Source organism: Heliangelus exortis, chromosome 20, assembly GCF_036169615.1.
Source record: "Heliangelus exortis chromosome 20, bHelExo1.hap1, whole genome shotgun sequence".
Taxonomy (NCBI): Eukaryota; Metazoa; Chordata; class Aves; order Apodiformes; family Trochilidae; genus Heliangelus; species Heliangelus exortis.
Window position 1 is genome coordinate 5,733,046 of NC_092441.1, and position 16,745 is coordinate 5,749,790.

The 16,745-nt window shown below is 41.0% G+C and overlaps 1 protein-coding gene across 5 annotated transcripts in view; it reads right to left on the reverse strand.

The window, feature by feature from the left end:
• Positions 1–16,745, reverse strand: part of ABCC3 (ATP binding cassette subfamily C member 3) — a 46,778-nt gene that overhangs the window by 5,417 nt on the left and 24,616 nt on the right. For 2 of the 5 annotated variants that reach the window (XM_071764230.1, XM_071764228.1), the window contains 17 exons: positions 15,546–15,723; positions 14,928–15,089; positions 13,750–13,842; positions 12,173–12,376; positions 10,787–10,933; positions 10,312–10,399; positions 9,228–9,294; positions 8,102–8,228; positions 7,625–7,801; positions 6,594–6,761; positions 5,666–5,849; positions 4,956–5,061; positions 4,114–4,267; positions 2,532–2,739; positions 1,707–2,017; positions 793–992; positions 575–701 (listed from right to left, as the gene is read on the reverse strand). In XM_071764230.1, coding sequence (XP_071620331.1) covers positions 575–701; positions 793–992; positions 1,707–2,017; positions 2,532–2,739; positions 4,114–4,267; positions 4,956–5,061; positions 5,666–5,849; positions 6,594–6,761; positions 7,625–7,801; positions 8,102–8,228; positions 9,228–9,294; positions 10,312–10,399; positions 10,787–10,933; positions 12,173–12,376; positions 13,750–13,842; positions 14,928–15,089; positions 15,546–15,723 — 2,701 coding nt within the window. Of the gene's footprint in view, positions 1–574; positions 702–792; positions 993–1,706; positions 2,018–2,531; positions 2,740–4,113; positions 4,268–4,955; positions 5,062–5,665; positions 5,850–6,593; positions 6,762–7,624; positions 7,802–8,101; positions 8,245–9,227; positions 9,295–10,311; positions 10,400–10,786; positions 10,934–12,172; positions 12,377–13,749; positions 13,843–14,927; positions 15,090–15,545; positions 15,724–16,745 lie in introns of those variants that run through there. The other 3 variants (XM_071764229.1, XM_071764231.1, XM_071764232.1) reach the window with 3 other exon arrangements.

A 16,745-nucleotide genomic window follows, 5' to 3' on the forward strand; every position in this document is an offset into this window, starting at 1 on the left:
ATATGCCTCTGAAAAAAGTTGGCTGGGAATGATTTCCCCAGTCTTGGGTCTCACTAGAAAATTGCTAACAGCAATCCTACATACTCATGGTATCTAAAAAACCTCTGGCAAGAGGGAGACCATGAAATCTACTAACTGTCCACAGCTTGGGTGAGTACTATTTATCTCACCTATTTATGAATCCTACTGATCTGCCTGTGATTTACCTGGACATACTGATGTGCTAACATAGCAGGCATGAAGCAGGACATGTTAAGCCCATGCTGATCTAATGACCTGTCTTGGTGAGTGTACCTGACACGTCCTGAGCTTCCTGCATGCTGCTGCTGGGGATACTGCAGTGCAGCACAACCTCAATGCTCCCAAAGTTCCCTGAAGTCCTACTGCATGTGAGCTTGCTGATGGTTTGTCAGCATTCAGTGTAAACCTCTACTCTTTTCAGCTGCCTCACAACTAACTTTTATTATTCCCTTATTAACTTCAGCTTTAACAAGCACTGAAATTATTGCCAATGTATCAAATACCATCTACAAAAAAGCAAACCCATCAGTGAACAGAAAGCTGTAATCCATACCTGTAATGCATAAGATACTGAGAGTCCCACCAAGCCAGCATTCAGGCTGTTTTTACCAATCACAGCAAAAAGGGCAGCAAACAGCACAATACAGTTCCCCACAAACTCAACTCGAATTCCCAGCCACCTGGAAAGAGGAGAGAGAGAAGCAGAGTGGGAAATGGTTGGAGTTACACAGGACTGTGGCAGGGAAAAGCAGAGGTCACCCGACTCTTCACCTGTTTGACACAATGCCAGGATAATAACTCTTCAGATTTTCATCTATCTTCATATCACTGATGTCTACGAAGGACTTGACTCTTCTGTAGGCTCTGATGACACTGGCCCCTGACACTGTTTCTGAGAAATGTGAGTAGATGGGAGATCTGCTGACTGACTCCAGGCGCTTCAGCTGGCGGGAGGTGGCTACGTAGAATCGCTGCCATTTTGGGAGAGAATTGAAGGGTACATGAAATGCTTTCTCTTTTATTTAACAATGAGGAACTATTTTTAGGTTAAGGATTTACAGGCAATTGTGACTGCTGCACTTCAACCCTCCAAAATGCTTTTTGTAGACAGTAAGAATTTCAAGGAAGTTCTCTTTGCTTCACTCTGCAACTGTTATTTCTATAGAATGTAAGCTGAATTTATTTATGTCCCTTTAAATTTAGCTGATACAGTCTAAAAAATGAATCCATTTGTAGAAGCCTCATCTTCCAAGAAAATGAAACATGAATTTGCACCTCCATTATCAGGTCTCTACAGTCTATAACATAAGCATCACTTTTGTTCAGAAGTCAATAAAATCGATGCTATTTTCAACCTTTTAATGCCTCTCTGCCTTGAGAACTTGTCAGTGTGTCAAATATGTGCACACTTCTAATATATTAAAGTGCACTGCAACTCTATCTCTAGCAGTAAGCTTATTTGTCATTACTTAAAAGCAAAACAAGGTTATGCCTATTTATTTCATCACCACATCTCACAGTACATCTCTTTTGAGAGAAGTAAATAATAATTTGTTTACATAAACATGTAATTACTTCAGATATTTCAACTTTCCCCAAATTCGACTTTTTTCTAAATTAAAAAGAAAAAGATGAACAGTTGAATAAGAGACATTGCAATGGTAGTCAGATATTTTTCCAGTTACCTGAACAAAGAAGTACAGAACTGCAAGTGGAATTATGACCACAGTGAAGAGCGGAGTACTTGCTATGATTACAATCATTGTTGATAAGGAGGTGAAGAATGTCCCAAGGAACATCAGGATGGTTGGTGGGATGACCTCATCAATCACATAGATGTCCTTGGAAAAGCGGTTGATGATTCTGCCTGTTGGGGTGGTGTCATAGAAGGACTGTGGGGTGTGAAATTTGTTCTCCAGCAGAGCAGCGTGGAGTGTCCGGGCTGCATTAATGCCTCCCATGGCCAGGGTGAAGGAGCAGATGAGTACTATGAGTCCTAACAAGTGAAGAGGAGACATGTTAACCAGGGAACATCGTGTTCTTCATTCACAGCTCTTTGACTCTCAGCAGTTTCCCTTGTGCTAAAAGCTCTTTTTCCTCAACTCCATTCCCTGTCCCCCTCTCTCACCACGCACATTAGCACCATGGCACTGCAGTCACTGTGGGATCCTGGGGGATTTCACCACACTGAGCACAGCAGGCAGATGCACAAACACCCTCCCACAGCTTCCCACATAATGCTACAACTTCATTTGAACCCTTCAGTCTCTTCTGCAACTAAGTTTTCATGTTTTCTCCCTTACTTCTCTCAAGTTTCCATGACACCTGCTCCCTCCAAGGGCTTCACAACCAAGAGGTGTTGGGCTGAGCTCAGACTTTGTAGCTCCAGGTTACATTACTTCCCTTGCTTAGGATAGGATTTTGTGCCACAAGCTGGTACCATGGCTTTCCCCCCTAAATCCTCTTTACTGAACATTGAGAAATGATGATTTTTTTTTTTCTGGTCTCACCTTGCAAGAGGCCCAAGGCAGCATAGACTCCAATTCTCATGGTTGTGTTGTGCTGAGTCCCATTGATCACTGGCTCATTGGTCCAGTCACTGAGCCACACATTGGCCCCAATAGCCACAGCATTTTGACAGCAATATAGGAAACATATCACTAAAGATATGACAGGGCTGACAGCTTTCACGTATTGCCAGAACACTGATAGCTTCACCTGCAAAGTCACACACCAAGGGTGATTTGTATAACTCACACAATCAAGAGTTTAGACAAAAGAAGAGAGAACCACAGAGAACATACCACAGAGAACACTTCATCTGTCTGAGCTTCATGTCAGGGCAACAAACTTTCTAAACAAGTCAGAAACTTCTCTGAAATACTCCTTTCCTCCATTTTGAGGGACTGAACTTTATTAGTTTTGTGGGGTCCTAGTTTTTAAAACTATGCCAGAGGGGGAAAGAAAAAAATAGGCTGATCAAATAGCAGCAGAGGACGGGCAACAAGAACAGAAGCCAAGATTTTCAGGCAAAAGAAGCAACTTGGCAGGCATGCTGAACTCAGGACTACTTTAAATGGCCTATTTAACAAAAAGTGCTGGGTATGCCTCCATTCAGGTGTCTTTACAGCTGCTTAAATGAGGCACCAAATGGTAGCATGCCCCAACAGGAACATAAACAGATGATGCTTGTGGCAAAAAATAAAGATGTTATCTCTAAGGATAGGAACAAAAAGGAAGAGAAGCAAAAAGAGACAGAGACTTGGGACAAAACTCAAAGTCTCTAAAAAGCATACGAAAATATAATTGAAAGTACAAGTGCTGCTGATTAGGGACCTGGAAAGCTAAAATAATCCACAGCAAGAGTTAATTACACATTTGTGCCAGAGAGCATGTGCCTCAGACAAAAGAGGACACATGAACTTTCTGAAGTGGAGGGAAGGTGCTTTCTTAAAAAAATCTCCTCTTCCTATTCCATCCTCTGCTCCTTTCTATCCCTTTATTTTATTCTTGTATTCCCATCTTCTCTTTTTTTTTTTCTTTCCTTCCCTTTACCTCCGCTTCCATTTCAGGCCCTGGCCCAAAATGGGTAGAATACTGCTCTTTTTGTACCTATGAGCATAAAATGTTCTCAGAAGATGGGGTGGGTATAGATCTGCTGACACACAGCAGCCAGCTGGCTTGTCTAACCCAGTGCTGCAGATCATCAAACACCCAGTGCTGCAGCTGGATTCAACAGCAGCCAAACAGTTTAAAGAGCAACAGCACTGAAAGCTCTGCAATGCAAAATCTGTCTGATGGAGTGCAGTGCTGTGCCATATCAGGTGACTATGGCAGCATCTGGAAGGGATTTTTTTTCCTTTTTCTTTTTTCCCTAAGTACATAGCCCTTTGCTAGGTGTAGAAACCTCTGCCAAAACCCCAAATCCATTCAACCGGTAGCCAACAGATCAATGCCTAAAGCCTGCAGTAGTGATTTATACATCACATTTAGCAGGACTGGATGAAATGTAAAATTAAAAATCATTTTTTCAAACAGAAAGAAAAAAAAAAAAGTAGATAAAGTGTGTATGTGGGGGAAATCAAACCATACCGTTCCCGTTTCAGTGGTTTCAGCCTGAATAAGTTTCTCGCTAAGATTTTTTCTTGGCAGAGGAGGCTCTGCTGGCTTCTTCTCACAGACTCTTCGTTTCGTTGACATTTTGTTGGGACATTCCCCTCCCTCAGAAGATATTACACTAAGTTGCCTAGTCAAAACAAAAGAGTCATTAGGAGAAAAAGGACATATTGTGTCAGCACTAAAGCAAGCCTGGGATGGAGAAGATTGGACTTATTCCCAGCTCTTCTGCAGAGTTCCCATGCCAACCTCACTCACAGCTATGGGTGCTTGTATCACCCCTTTGAATGTTCAGTGATGTTCAATAATACCAGAAATATAATTCCCAAGAAAGGCTGTGGCAGGGCCTGGGCTCTTTGGTAAAGGCCATTGGAGGCTTCACTGCAGGACAGACATTCCAAGCCTAACTCCTGAGCTGTTTTCACATTAGCAGTAGCTGGACACCATCTGTGGGTAAGGTTATGAAAGCCTATAAAGATTTCCAAGATTCCCAACACAAAGGCACAATGCAAAGGGTTTATTTATCATGCACCCATAGCAGTTTAGTGTTGTGTGGACAGATACACACAGTGGTGCTGTCACAGAACCAGAAAGTTGCTTTAAGAAATTGGTTTGGTTCGGATTAAAGAGGATTGCAGGAACAAATGTTTGATCATCTCTGCATGTTCTTTCATGTTTATTTTCCCAAGGACATTAAACTAATTTATTTGTAAGAGGAAACTATGGAAACTAAAGGCCAGACTGAGAGGCATATGTGACTAATATCTTTCAGATGCATTTCAGCCCAGATACAGACAAAAAGAGGACCTAATGTTTACCTAAGAAATTGTTTGCGGACCTCATTTGTCACTGGTTCATTATCTGCCAGATCAGTGTGGATGCTGAGAGTGTCTTCAGCTAGCAGGACTTCTTCCTCCTCCAGCACTGCAAGAAAAGAACATAATCTCAGATTTTCTGCTGTATAAAGCAGAAAGCACAGAAAAAAAAGTGGCTATACAAAGAAAGAATAAAGAAAAACAGTCCCACGGCAGGTAAAACCATAGTGCATCAACTGGCCCATAGTTTTCCTTACATTCCTTCTATGCATCACTTTTCCTAACTAAATTTTAATTCATTAAAAGGTCATTTGAACTTTGCTATTTGAAAAATACATCATGTAAACAGAGAAAAAATACCAGCCTCTCAGACTCAAAGGTCTGGTAGACCTTTGATAGCAAGTACAGTTTGTTCTTACCTGCTCCATTTTCTTGCTGAGCTTGACCTTGCTAATAGTAAAATAAATTTCTAACTTAAATTATTTCTAACACAAGAATTGCTTTTTCTCTAGGACAAAGTGCATGACATTTTGAAAGAAATTTCTGAAAATATTTATCGCTAATTCACACCTGGCAGCAGACAATAATTTTCATGGTAGTGAAGAAAGGCAAATGCCAGGTTGTTAAGGAAGCAAGGAACACTTAATACAGAGAAAATTTCAGCACTCTGGTTGACAGAGAACCACATGTTTTAAGAAAAAGCAATACTGTACTTGTTGATTCATCCTCTTCGATGTCTTCATCAAGAGCATAATTTCGCAGGAATTCAGCAAAGGCCTTGTTTTGTTTCAGAAGATCTTGGTAAGATCCCATTTCAGAGATTTTGCCATCTACCAGGACAACTATATGGTCTACCTGAGGCAGGAAGCTGATGCCATGAGTCACCAGAATTCGGGTCTGCACAGGGAAAAAGAGAAAACCCCCCATCTCCCAGTTATCACAGTGAGGACTGACACCATCCAACCACATTTTTGGGACAGGGAGTGAATGATCATGTCAAGGGGAAGTGCCAGGGGAAATACACTCTCCTTGTTAGCCAAATTAACTTAACATTCGGTACCTGGACTACTGCATGCTGATACAACCACAGAAGGAACTAAAACATCTGAATTATCATTCTCCCTTTCCCTTGGGCTCTCATTTTCTTTGCAGCCCTTCCCTCTTGAGCTCTGAGCAAGTCTGAGAAGAGCTCAACAGAAGAAAGGGAAGCAAAGAGATGGCAGTTTGGTTGCATAATACCAAAGACCCAGCCCCTAAAATCAGTAAGCTGTTACAAATTCCTCACTGCACTGCCTCCAAGTAACAACAAGCAATGCTAAGCTGACAACCTTCACAAATGTCAAAGCTCAAACTGGGACAAAAAGTTTCTGCAAATGTATTCTTTTTGGAGATCACATAGTAGGGATTTTAAGACAGATCAAGTTTTGCCATCTATGTGTTTTGATGAGATCACATCACTTCTGGGCATGCCTAAACAGCAGTTCACTGCAGTCTGTGCTGTGATGAAAAGGTGTCCACATTGCCAATTAAACACAGGAATTCAGGAATGATTCAGCACTTGGTGGCGAAATAGCTTTCCTATTACCCAGCCGTGTTTCAGAGTCTGTGTGCATTTTTAAGAGGATATAAATGCCAGCTTACTTTTCCTTTAAGTGCCCCCTCTGGACCAATAACTTTGTCAAAGATGTGCTTTGCAACATGTGAGTCCACAGCAGAAAGAGGATCATCTAAGAGGTAAATGTCAGAGCCGCTGTACACTGCACGAGCGAGGCTCACTCGCTGCCTCTGGCCACCTGAGAGGTTGATGCCCTGAAATGAAAGAGGAGAGAACAAAACACATCACACAGCTCAGTTCCAACAACAGCTCTGGCTTTGCATGGCTCTCACCCAGTAAAACACTGGGATGCTAAACGGAAACATGAGATGCCAAAGAGAGTAACTCGCTCCAAGCCAGAGACAGGAACAAAACGCCTCTAAATCTGTTTGTTCAGTGCCAAACTTCTACTAACCCAGCAAGCTGGAGATGGAATAAGCCTCTTGCTCAATAAGCTCCTAAAGGGAGCTGTTAAAACACCCAACTATAAAAAAAGAAGCCTGTCAAACAGGATGTAAAATGCAAACATCCAAAGGAGGGCTCTGGCACCTGGAACATCTCCCACATCTCTCATCTCACACACAAACTGACATATCCACCCCATTTCATTAAGTGAATCTCAAATTTAGTGGCCAAAAAAAAATATAAATCTTTGTTGGTAATCACAGATGTGAAAGTTTCTCATTAAAATGAGGTGCTAAGGGATGATCAGATAACATTTTCAGTTGAAGCACACCATATGTTCCCTCCCTTTTTATCCATAGAGGAAAAGGAAGGACTTTAAACTATCCTGGACAGATTCACCTTTGAAATTGGACAACAAATGGAGGATGCTCTGATCTTCCAGGGTAGATGAGCAATCATGCATCACAGTACAAACACACAGTTAAAGGTAGGAACAACTCCAGGTCCAACTACCTTCCACAGAACCACCCCACATGTTTCAGTGTTGATTGTAGCATCAATGCCATTGTAAACATCAAACCCAACCATAAGCTGACTTTACAGCAGTCTCTTTTTACCTTGACAGGATAGGAATCACCAAGCAGGTGTGACTCAAAAGAAAAAAAAAAATTACCTTCTCTCCTATCTCTGTCTGATCTCCTCCTGGTAGCACTTCCAGGTCTGTTTTTAAAGCACAGGCCTCCAGGACATTTTGGTACTTTTGATCATTAAAAGCTTGGCCAAACAAAATGTTATCTTTCAGTGTGGCATTCTGGATCCAGGCTTGTTGAGGCACATATGCAACAGAGCCCTAGAATAAGGAACAAGATGGGAAACCTCTGCCTTGTAACAAACAGCATTTCATTAAAACTCTTACATATATGTATATACGTGTGTGTTAATTGCTGATGTATAGTTGATAGAATCAGGGAAGTAATTTCCTATAAAACACAACAGAACAGGTGTGGGCAAAACCCAAATAAACACACAGACAAGCTGGCACAGGAGCAACCACAACTCCCTCTGCAGCCCCAGGTGTGTGAGAAGCAATGGAAGGCATAAGCAGCACATTTCCATCCCATCCCTACATGGCATCATAAACAATACCAACCTTCACAGCCACTTCTCCTTCCAGCTTTTCCATTTCACCCAGGAGAGCAGACACCAGAGAGGACTTCCCACAGCCAACATGGCCAACAATGGCAACCAAAGCACCACTTGGAACCAACAGATTTATACTGTGAAGGAAACAGGCTGGAAATTATAATTAAACACTAGTTTACTAAAGACATTGTGGGTCTTTAAACCAGGGCTGAAATACACAGTCACACATCAGCCTGACCTCAGCCTTAGTAAGCATAGCTTGGTCTTTGGTCTTCTCCCTTTTTTATACACAATCCATTGTAACCAGAACTGTAGGAGTCAATGGAAACCCAGCATTAATCCATCTTGTTGGCTGCAGGGTTAATAACAAGCCTTCTAAGTTCCTTTGCCTTACTGCTACTTTAGGAAGTCACTGTGTAATTTTGATGCCCAGGTGGCAGCAATTTGAGCCAAAGATGCATAATTCTTTTGGAAATAAACCCCACAACACTGAGGTCTACCTGGCTGCTGCTTTGTCTCAACCAACCTGGTTGGTTTTTGGCTCTAAACCTCTTACTTGCAGGTAATCCATGCATAATGGATACAGAATAATAAACTCAACACAGCAGCATGAGGACTGAGAATTCTAAGAATACTTACCAAGTTTCTATGATTTTCATCTGACAACAAAACATAAGGAAGTTACGCTTCCAGGCAAATTTTGTATGGACTCAGCAAAGCAAGTGAGGAAAACAGGTACCCCCATAGTCTGTAAATGGCCCATCAACAGCCACAAGATTCTTAGAGGAAACCACTGTCCACACACCCCACTCCAAACCCAAACATCTCAACTGTCCTCATTATTCATCAGATCAATTTGATTTGTCCAAGGCTTCAGCTGGAAAAAAGTCTATTTAAGAAACTTAAGTAGCAAATTGCTGTGGAGTTAAAGCCTTACAGCACTGTTCTGTAAAGCCATGGGAGACAAGGATTAGCTCAATGCTTTAAAGGCAGAACAGATGCACATATGGGGTGTGTGGAAACAACCTTTCCCAGAAACAAGCCTGCAGATATTACAGACATCTTCCAAACAGCCCTCCTGGAAACCAGAGACCAGGTAGCTGTTGTATTGCAATTGTGTAATGAAATCTTACTCTTTCAAAGATGGCTTAAGCTCCTTTCCCCAGCTGAATGTCCCATTTGTTACACTGATGGCATTGCCTGTATGACACAAAAAGACAACAGGGAAGGCAGGAAATGTGTAACACAGAAGAGCAGGTCCAAGAGACTGGCAGACAGAGGGATCTTTATGGGTGTTTCACATACGCTGCCATTCCCTTTTCTACTGGCACAGGAAGGGCAGTCTCATGACTGTGGGTCACAGGACAGTCTTGCTCAGAGGGAAAATTACTGATCACAGCTTAAGCTATAGATTGTGAGCACACAGAGCTGTGGAGCTGAGAAGCTGTCCTGCTTGACCCTGCCCTGGTGAGGCCAGACCCAACATTTGCTGCTCAGGATCCCCGTGCAACTGTTTGCACAACTTTACTTAAGAAACTCCTTTCAAGTTGGTAGGAGACCACTGCATGCTGTTGGCTTTGATAGAACAGATTGTTTGCCTCTGTACAAGTTGCCACACTAACAAGTTACAGATCTGGAGGCTTTTTTTACCTCCTGGTGGGGTGGAGGATGACAGTAATGGCTTGAAAGCCACACAGCCATTCCTCCTCTGGCATCACACACAAGAGGTTTCAAACCACAGTATCACCAAAGTGCATTGTAAGACAAAATACTTTTTTTTTTCAGACCACCCACTTTGCTCTTTCATTATGGGACACTGCTTCCAACAGGAAAAAAAATAAATCAAGACTGTTTTATAATGTTCTGAGCATTTGTGCAGTGGAAAAGGTTTAAGCAGGTCTTGCTGGCCCTAGTCAGTGGCTACACCTGGTTATTCGGTGCTGTTAGTATCCAACACGTTGTACATGCAAACTCAGGCCAAATAACTCAACTCAAAAGGTCAAAAATATAGCCAGAAACTTCTGTAATTTCCACAGGGTCTGAACAGCAAATACTTTTCAAAGAAGCAGTTCTTTTTTTTTTTTTAAAAAAAAAAAAAAAAAAAAAAAAAGATGACGAAAGAAGCAAAAAGAAAGTAACCACAACTCAGTTAAGTCCTAAACAAATAGACCATGTTTGTTGTATGAGCATAATTTGGAAAAATACCAATGTCTTTACCTGGTGCAATCACTTTTGTTTCCACACATTTTGGATCAAGTTCATCATGACTCAGGAACTGCTGAATTCTCTTTAGGGAAACACTTGCCTAAGGAAAGAGAGTGGCATTATTTTATCATTCTTTTAACTTATTGCTCTTGCTGCTGAAAAAGAAAGCACAGAGTGGCTTAAGCTTTCACTCCATGAACTTCCTGAGCACTGACTCATTCATTCCCTGCAATCACTCTTATGCTGAAATTCAAGCTTTTAACTGTGAAAAAAGCTTGGACCAAGCTGAGTTCATCCTAGAGAAGCAAAATTCACACAGGCAAGGTTACTCAGAAGATGTCAGGCTTTCCAATACAGAGAGATGATATTAGAAAACCAGATAAAAAGCAGAGATGCAAGGGACCTCTGCATTCCAGAAATCAGGGACTTCTGGGGTTCTTTTTGTTCAAGCTGTTAAAAAGCAACAGATGCACTGGATCCTCCTTACCTGTGCAATGTTGCCAATGACTTGTGGAAGCATACTGAGGGGAAACTTTAAGATATTAAACAAGGAGAGGGAGACAAAAGCCTTTTCTGCATCCAGGATATTCTTCTCATCCACAGAGACATACACAGCAAATGTTGTCAATGCTACCTGAAAGCCAGAAAGAGAGTCCACTGCAAAACCTAAGTAATATTTTGACATTTTAAAAAGCAGTCAAGCCTGATAGGCATCTCTGAAATAAAAGTATCAACAACAAAATTGGGCAAGCTCTCTGTTTCTGACCTTTTCAGGATGCTTTAAGAATGACAAGTTATGTGAACAAGTTAGTACAAAAAAGGGCACACAGAACAAAATAACTTTCAGATGACTAATGGCTACATTTAGTTGAACTGGGAGATCCAAGAGGTGAACTACAGAACTCGGGTAAATAAAAGGAGAAGTGGTTATCTGGCTGTGGTTTGGCTGTGTTTCCAGCTCCACCCAACCAAATTTTCCCCTTGTAAACTGCAAGTGAGAAGTGAAGACTTAAAGATCAACAGGAAAGGGAGTAAAATCCATTTTATTTGCTGTTTCCCTGTGTGACAGGGACCATCCCCCATGGAGGAATCATCCTAGGCAGGAAACTCACAGCGAGCAGGAATGGGAAAGTATATTTCAGGAAGTGCATTAACTTTAAGGAAGCATGAAAGAGGCAGGATCTGGAAGCCATTTAGAATATTTCTGCAGGGTTGGGCCTTTGGTTTTGAGTTGGGTAGCAGTAGTTTTGACAAAGCACTTCTCTGAATATTTTTATTTACCAGAAGCAAAACCCACTCTGCAATAGGGATCACAGTGCAATGAAGCAGCAAATGAAGGGAAAGAGAAAATTGAGTAAGAAGTATTTCAGAATTGGCAATGTATCATTTGCTTTAGTTTTTTCATTAAATCAATCTTTTTTTTTTTTTAGGATGCACAATAGCAAATCACTCTCCCACTAAAACAAGCAGAGCACTATAGCATGAAAGGTAGAAATAAGAGCTTAAGACAGACTTTGTTCTAACTGACTCAATTTTTTTTTTTTTTTTTTTTTTTTTGCTATTCACAAACGTCTCTAAGATTTCAAATTCTAGTTTCAATTTATTATGGGAAGTACTTTGAAGTGGTTTAATTCTCCTGAGACAGCTGTTCTCAACTTCCACTGCCAGGCTTTATCAAGAAATACATTAATGCTGATTAACAAAAGGGCTCTAGAGAAGAGGGAACTTTGCTTCAAAGCACGTGAATAGTGGATGGGGTTTTTTTTAACTATTTACATTTTATTCCCAGGTATGTTTATCAAGCAGAAAGCCTCACACTGATCCTTCAAAAACACAGTTGCACAGCTTAGAAATTCACAAAAATTTGATTTACCAGGAACGGTGCGCTGACCCAGGCAAAGTTGGACAAAGAATTGAGATAGGCAGATTTTTTCAAAACTTGCAGCTCATTCTTTCGTATCTCCAACACTTTTTCTGAAAAGGATGGTTCCCAAGCATACAGCTTCAGCACCTTTATGCCACCCAGGATCTCATTCATTAATTTAATGCGGGAGTCTTTATGTCGCATTTGTTCCACCTAAATTATTCGTAAACACAGGAGACTGAGTGTCAGAAGAGAGTGACTGGAAGAGAGGATGTTGTCTCCCAGCTGTCATGCTCCTTAAGCTATTTCCAAAGAGGATGCAAAAGATAATTAAAGAAAGCCAGGCAGTTATCAGTAAGCTCACTCACTGTGCAAGTCAATACCTCCACAAAACAAAACAAAACAAAACAAAAATCAAAGAAAATGGCTGAAAAGCAGGGCATGGAAGCTTTCCACTCATTTTTACTGCTAGGGGTTTTATATATTCAAAACCACCTTAAAAAAAAGATTCAGTGCCTCCACAAAACACTCCCTCTCATTTCTTCAGATTTTTTTACTGATATTCATAGTTATATTTCTTAGGGTATCCCTTGAAAATTGTGGTTACTCTGAGTTTATTTTTCCTCTATACATTAGAATACAGTGTTTCATTCAGTTACTCAAAAAAAAAAACCAAACCCAGAAACCAACCCTGAAAAAAAATACAAATCCCTGCTCAGCTGTAGAGCCAAAATGAAAAACTGCATTCAGACACACATGCACACCAAATTATGCAGCTCTGAGCATCTTATAATGGGCAAGGGAGAAAGGGAATGTTAATATTAACATGTCAGCATCCAAGTGAATTAATGGGAAGTCTGGATGTCTCCTTCAGGCACAAAATAATATCCCTCTGTTACTAAGGCTGTGCTTAAATGTCATAATTTATATTCATTCCAACTCTTATGTTTTTTACTTCAACAGCTTGATTTTTTTTAATCTTCCAAACAATCACCAATGGGCTACACAGCACAAGCCACTTACTAGATTTTTCTAATATGAAGCCAGAGGGCACTATCATGTTGGTTTTTTCAGCCTTCTCTGACTCGACACAACTCAGACTACAAAGAAAGGAATAAAGGATCCTATTACTTTTGATAACAATTCCAAATTAGCTCAGCTCAGTAGCAGTGAAAGTCAACACACTACCAGTGTAAAAAACAAGCTCCCAGGTGTCAGTTCTCATCTCTGAAGTCATTCCCTGCTTAAGGAACAGCATTTACTTGCTCCTTCTCCAGACACTCCTAGAAGCAGCTACCAGGTGAAGGGATGTGGAGACAGAGAAACTTCTTGCTAATCCCAGAAACTGCTCCAATACCATGAAGAGCCACTGATTCAGTGCTACACCTTTCTCTTAAACATTCAGTTCCCTATGGAAAACCTAACTGAGAGGATACTGTTACTAAATTTAATCAGTAAAATCTTACTCATAAGCGAGCTGGTGCAAATGGCAGTTCTTTGATAACCAAGACAACCACTGATGTCTTCATTTCTTGTAATGCAAATCTGACAATTCAGACAAAGTCAACTTCTCTGCAGCATCTTACCTGGAATGCTCTGGTTTTCATTGCTATTGCAGAATTAAACGGGATAAGTAAAACCATCACAGCAACTCCTGCCAGCACAGAAGGCCCTAAAGTCTTGATTGAAAGAAAAAAGGTTAAGTTGTTGTTGTTGTACCCAAGTGCTGCTGGTCCCTATGGTGAACATTAAACCATCAGTAAGTTTGAGAAACAGAAATGAAAGTAAAAGTCCTCCCAATGAAGTTTTCAGATTCCACGGACCAACTATGAGGTGGAGACAGAAAAATGTGACAGCATCCACCTTATATTTATCATGCTACTTATATAGTATATAATTATTATGCATAATTATTATTGTGCTAGCATTGGTGAGAGCAGAGTGCTTCGTGCTTACCTGGTAAGTGGTTCAGTAGGATGGGAAAGTAACTTGGAACTAATGCAAACAGAGAACTATTGAGCAAAAAATTACTTTTTCCATTGGCCTCTCTCTGACCTAGAGAACTGTAATTAATGAATTAACCCAGTACCTTCAACGTTAGTAAAAGCAAACAAACTGCTAGCTACCACAGTCCAGCTTACCAGTGGAGCAGTAACTCAGCTGCTGGAGCTTAATAGCTTTCAGGTCTAAATCAATATGTCTATATTGGTGCTAATGTTTTATGCAGTAAAACAGATTAATTACATAGAAACATTTTAAGGATCAAAGCCAGTGCTCAAACTGAACCTGGAATAGACAAGAAGCAAAGGAAAAATTACAGTTATTCCAGGCAAGATTTGTTTCATGTTGACTTGCACAAAACTTGTTTGTATGGCATGATATAATCTTTTTACATGGCTTACAGTTCCTGTGTTCAGGTCTGTTTTGTTTGGTTTCTTTTTTAAACCATTTCCCTCAAGCTCTCATTTGTATCAGCTACTGGGAACACCTTGGTGAGTCCAAGATTGATCCTATCAAAGCATGGTAGGAACAGAAGAGACATAAAGGCTATCCTTTGCTTCAAGTGCCTTATCTTACCTGCCAGCTGAGCAAAATCATTAGGAGACTAATTGATTGTGTGCATCATTACAACCTATTTAACTACAAGGCAGAACAATAAGTTTCTAAAAAAGCAGTGGTGGGTCAAATTAACAACAACAGCAACAAAAAAGCAGCGAGCACATCGTCTAGACAGATGCTGAAAAAAATGTGACAATGGCTGTACCTGCCAGAGGAAATACAATGCCAGAAATATCTGGAGTGGTGCAGACCACAACATGTTCAGGAATGTCACCAGGTCCATGAAACGTTGGGCATCCACTGACATCAAGTTGACAATTTCCCCAACAGTAGATGAGCGCTTTGCTGAGTTTGTGATGACTAAGGACTGAGAGATAAGAGGCAGTCAGGTGATTCACAATCTTGATACATATGGAAAAACAAAGAAATCCTTAAGTATTACCAAAACAAGACCCTCCCCAAGAACGTGCCTCTCCAATAAGAATAAAATAATTCACACCTACATCAGTTCCTAATCTCCAATGAAATGGTTTGCTTGTGAGCACCTCCATCTCAGGCAATAGGTAGCATTTGCATCTAATCCACTCAAAGCCAACCTTGATATTCTCCTGGATCCCTTTTCCAAATACTTAAAAAATATTTGCCTCTGATATGTCTGGTGACCTACATTAAGATGTTGATTGCTAGAAAATAAAGTACACTCCTAAAAACTCAAATAAACACTCTTTTACACTCTAGGAGGTTATTCTTCCCTGAGTATTTGAGAACTGACACTATTTGCTTGGCTGTACACTGGTGTTCCACAAAATGCTTCCAGTCTTACCTTTCGGTATATCACACCAGTGATCCCAGTTCTCAGCCTCATCCCAGTAACAAAGCAGTACTGGAAATGCTGGTGAAGTATGAGTGTCTGCAGCACAGCACAGATAAACATCAAAGCCGCAATCAAAAATCCCCACCAGGCTGGGGCATCTTTGTTCTTAATGAAGCTGATTAATACACTGTTTTTCAGAAGATTAGGGAAGGAAAAGGGAAAAGAAACAAAAATCAAAATCATGTAGCAAGTGTAATGGGATATAACACAGCTTCTCTCAACTATGGCATCCTGCCACAGCCTCTCTCCATCCACAAAAAGTAAACAGCTCTGGAGGATGCGAGCTGAGTTACTGTGTCAGTCAAACAACATTGCAAAGATACAGCAGAAAAATCAGTGAGAAAGTCCATTTGCAAATAAGCCTGTAGAAAATGAGATAGGACAGGAAACTCTAGGCTTCCCCCGAGATCCAGAATTTAAACACATGGCTCAGTGTCTGAGCTCTGCCAGACACTCCCCCAGGGCAAGAGGTGAACCACAGGACAGAGTAGGGCAGTGTGGTAAAGCAGGAGGAACCAGCTTCTTACCCAAATCCTTTTCAAGCAGCCCGAGTGCTTCTGCCTGGGGTGTTTTCCCACAAAAGAAGCTACATTAAAAGACATCCTCCTTGATAGATGCATAAAGAGTTCTTCCTTACTACTTTTTTGGTAAAACAATAGTACCATGAAACTGGCTCTATCATCTTTGATTAATGAGCCCTTTCTTACTACACACAGCTGCTCTCCCTGCAAGACCTGCACAGTTACAGGGCAAACAAACATATGGCCACGTCCAACATTCTCAAAAATCACACTTGTGATTTCAGCCTGCTGACCAGAATTTGGAACTGTCACAGAGATTTGACTCCATGGCTCAAATAACCAGCAGTGGGGAAAGGCTCCTGCACACTACAAATGATGCCCCAAAGCCTTGTGTTAGAAGCATGGGGTGGCTACATCTTTCTTCTTCCAGTCCAGAGAGCTCTTCCTTCAGCACTGCACCAGTTGTTCATGCTGTAAGGGGACAGCTTCAGGAACAACTCTTCCTTGTAGTCCAGCATGGGAATACAACAGCCTTTTTAGAAACATAAAACTATCTTATGTGCAACCTGCCAGACAAGCCCTGGCTTTTTCTCTTACCACCAGCAGTGCATTTGCCAAGACTACAGGA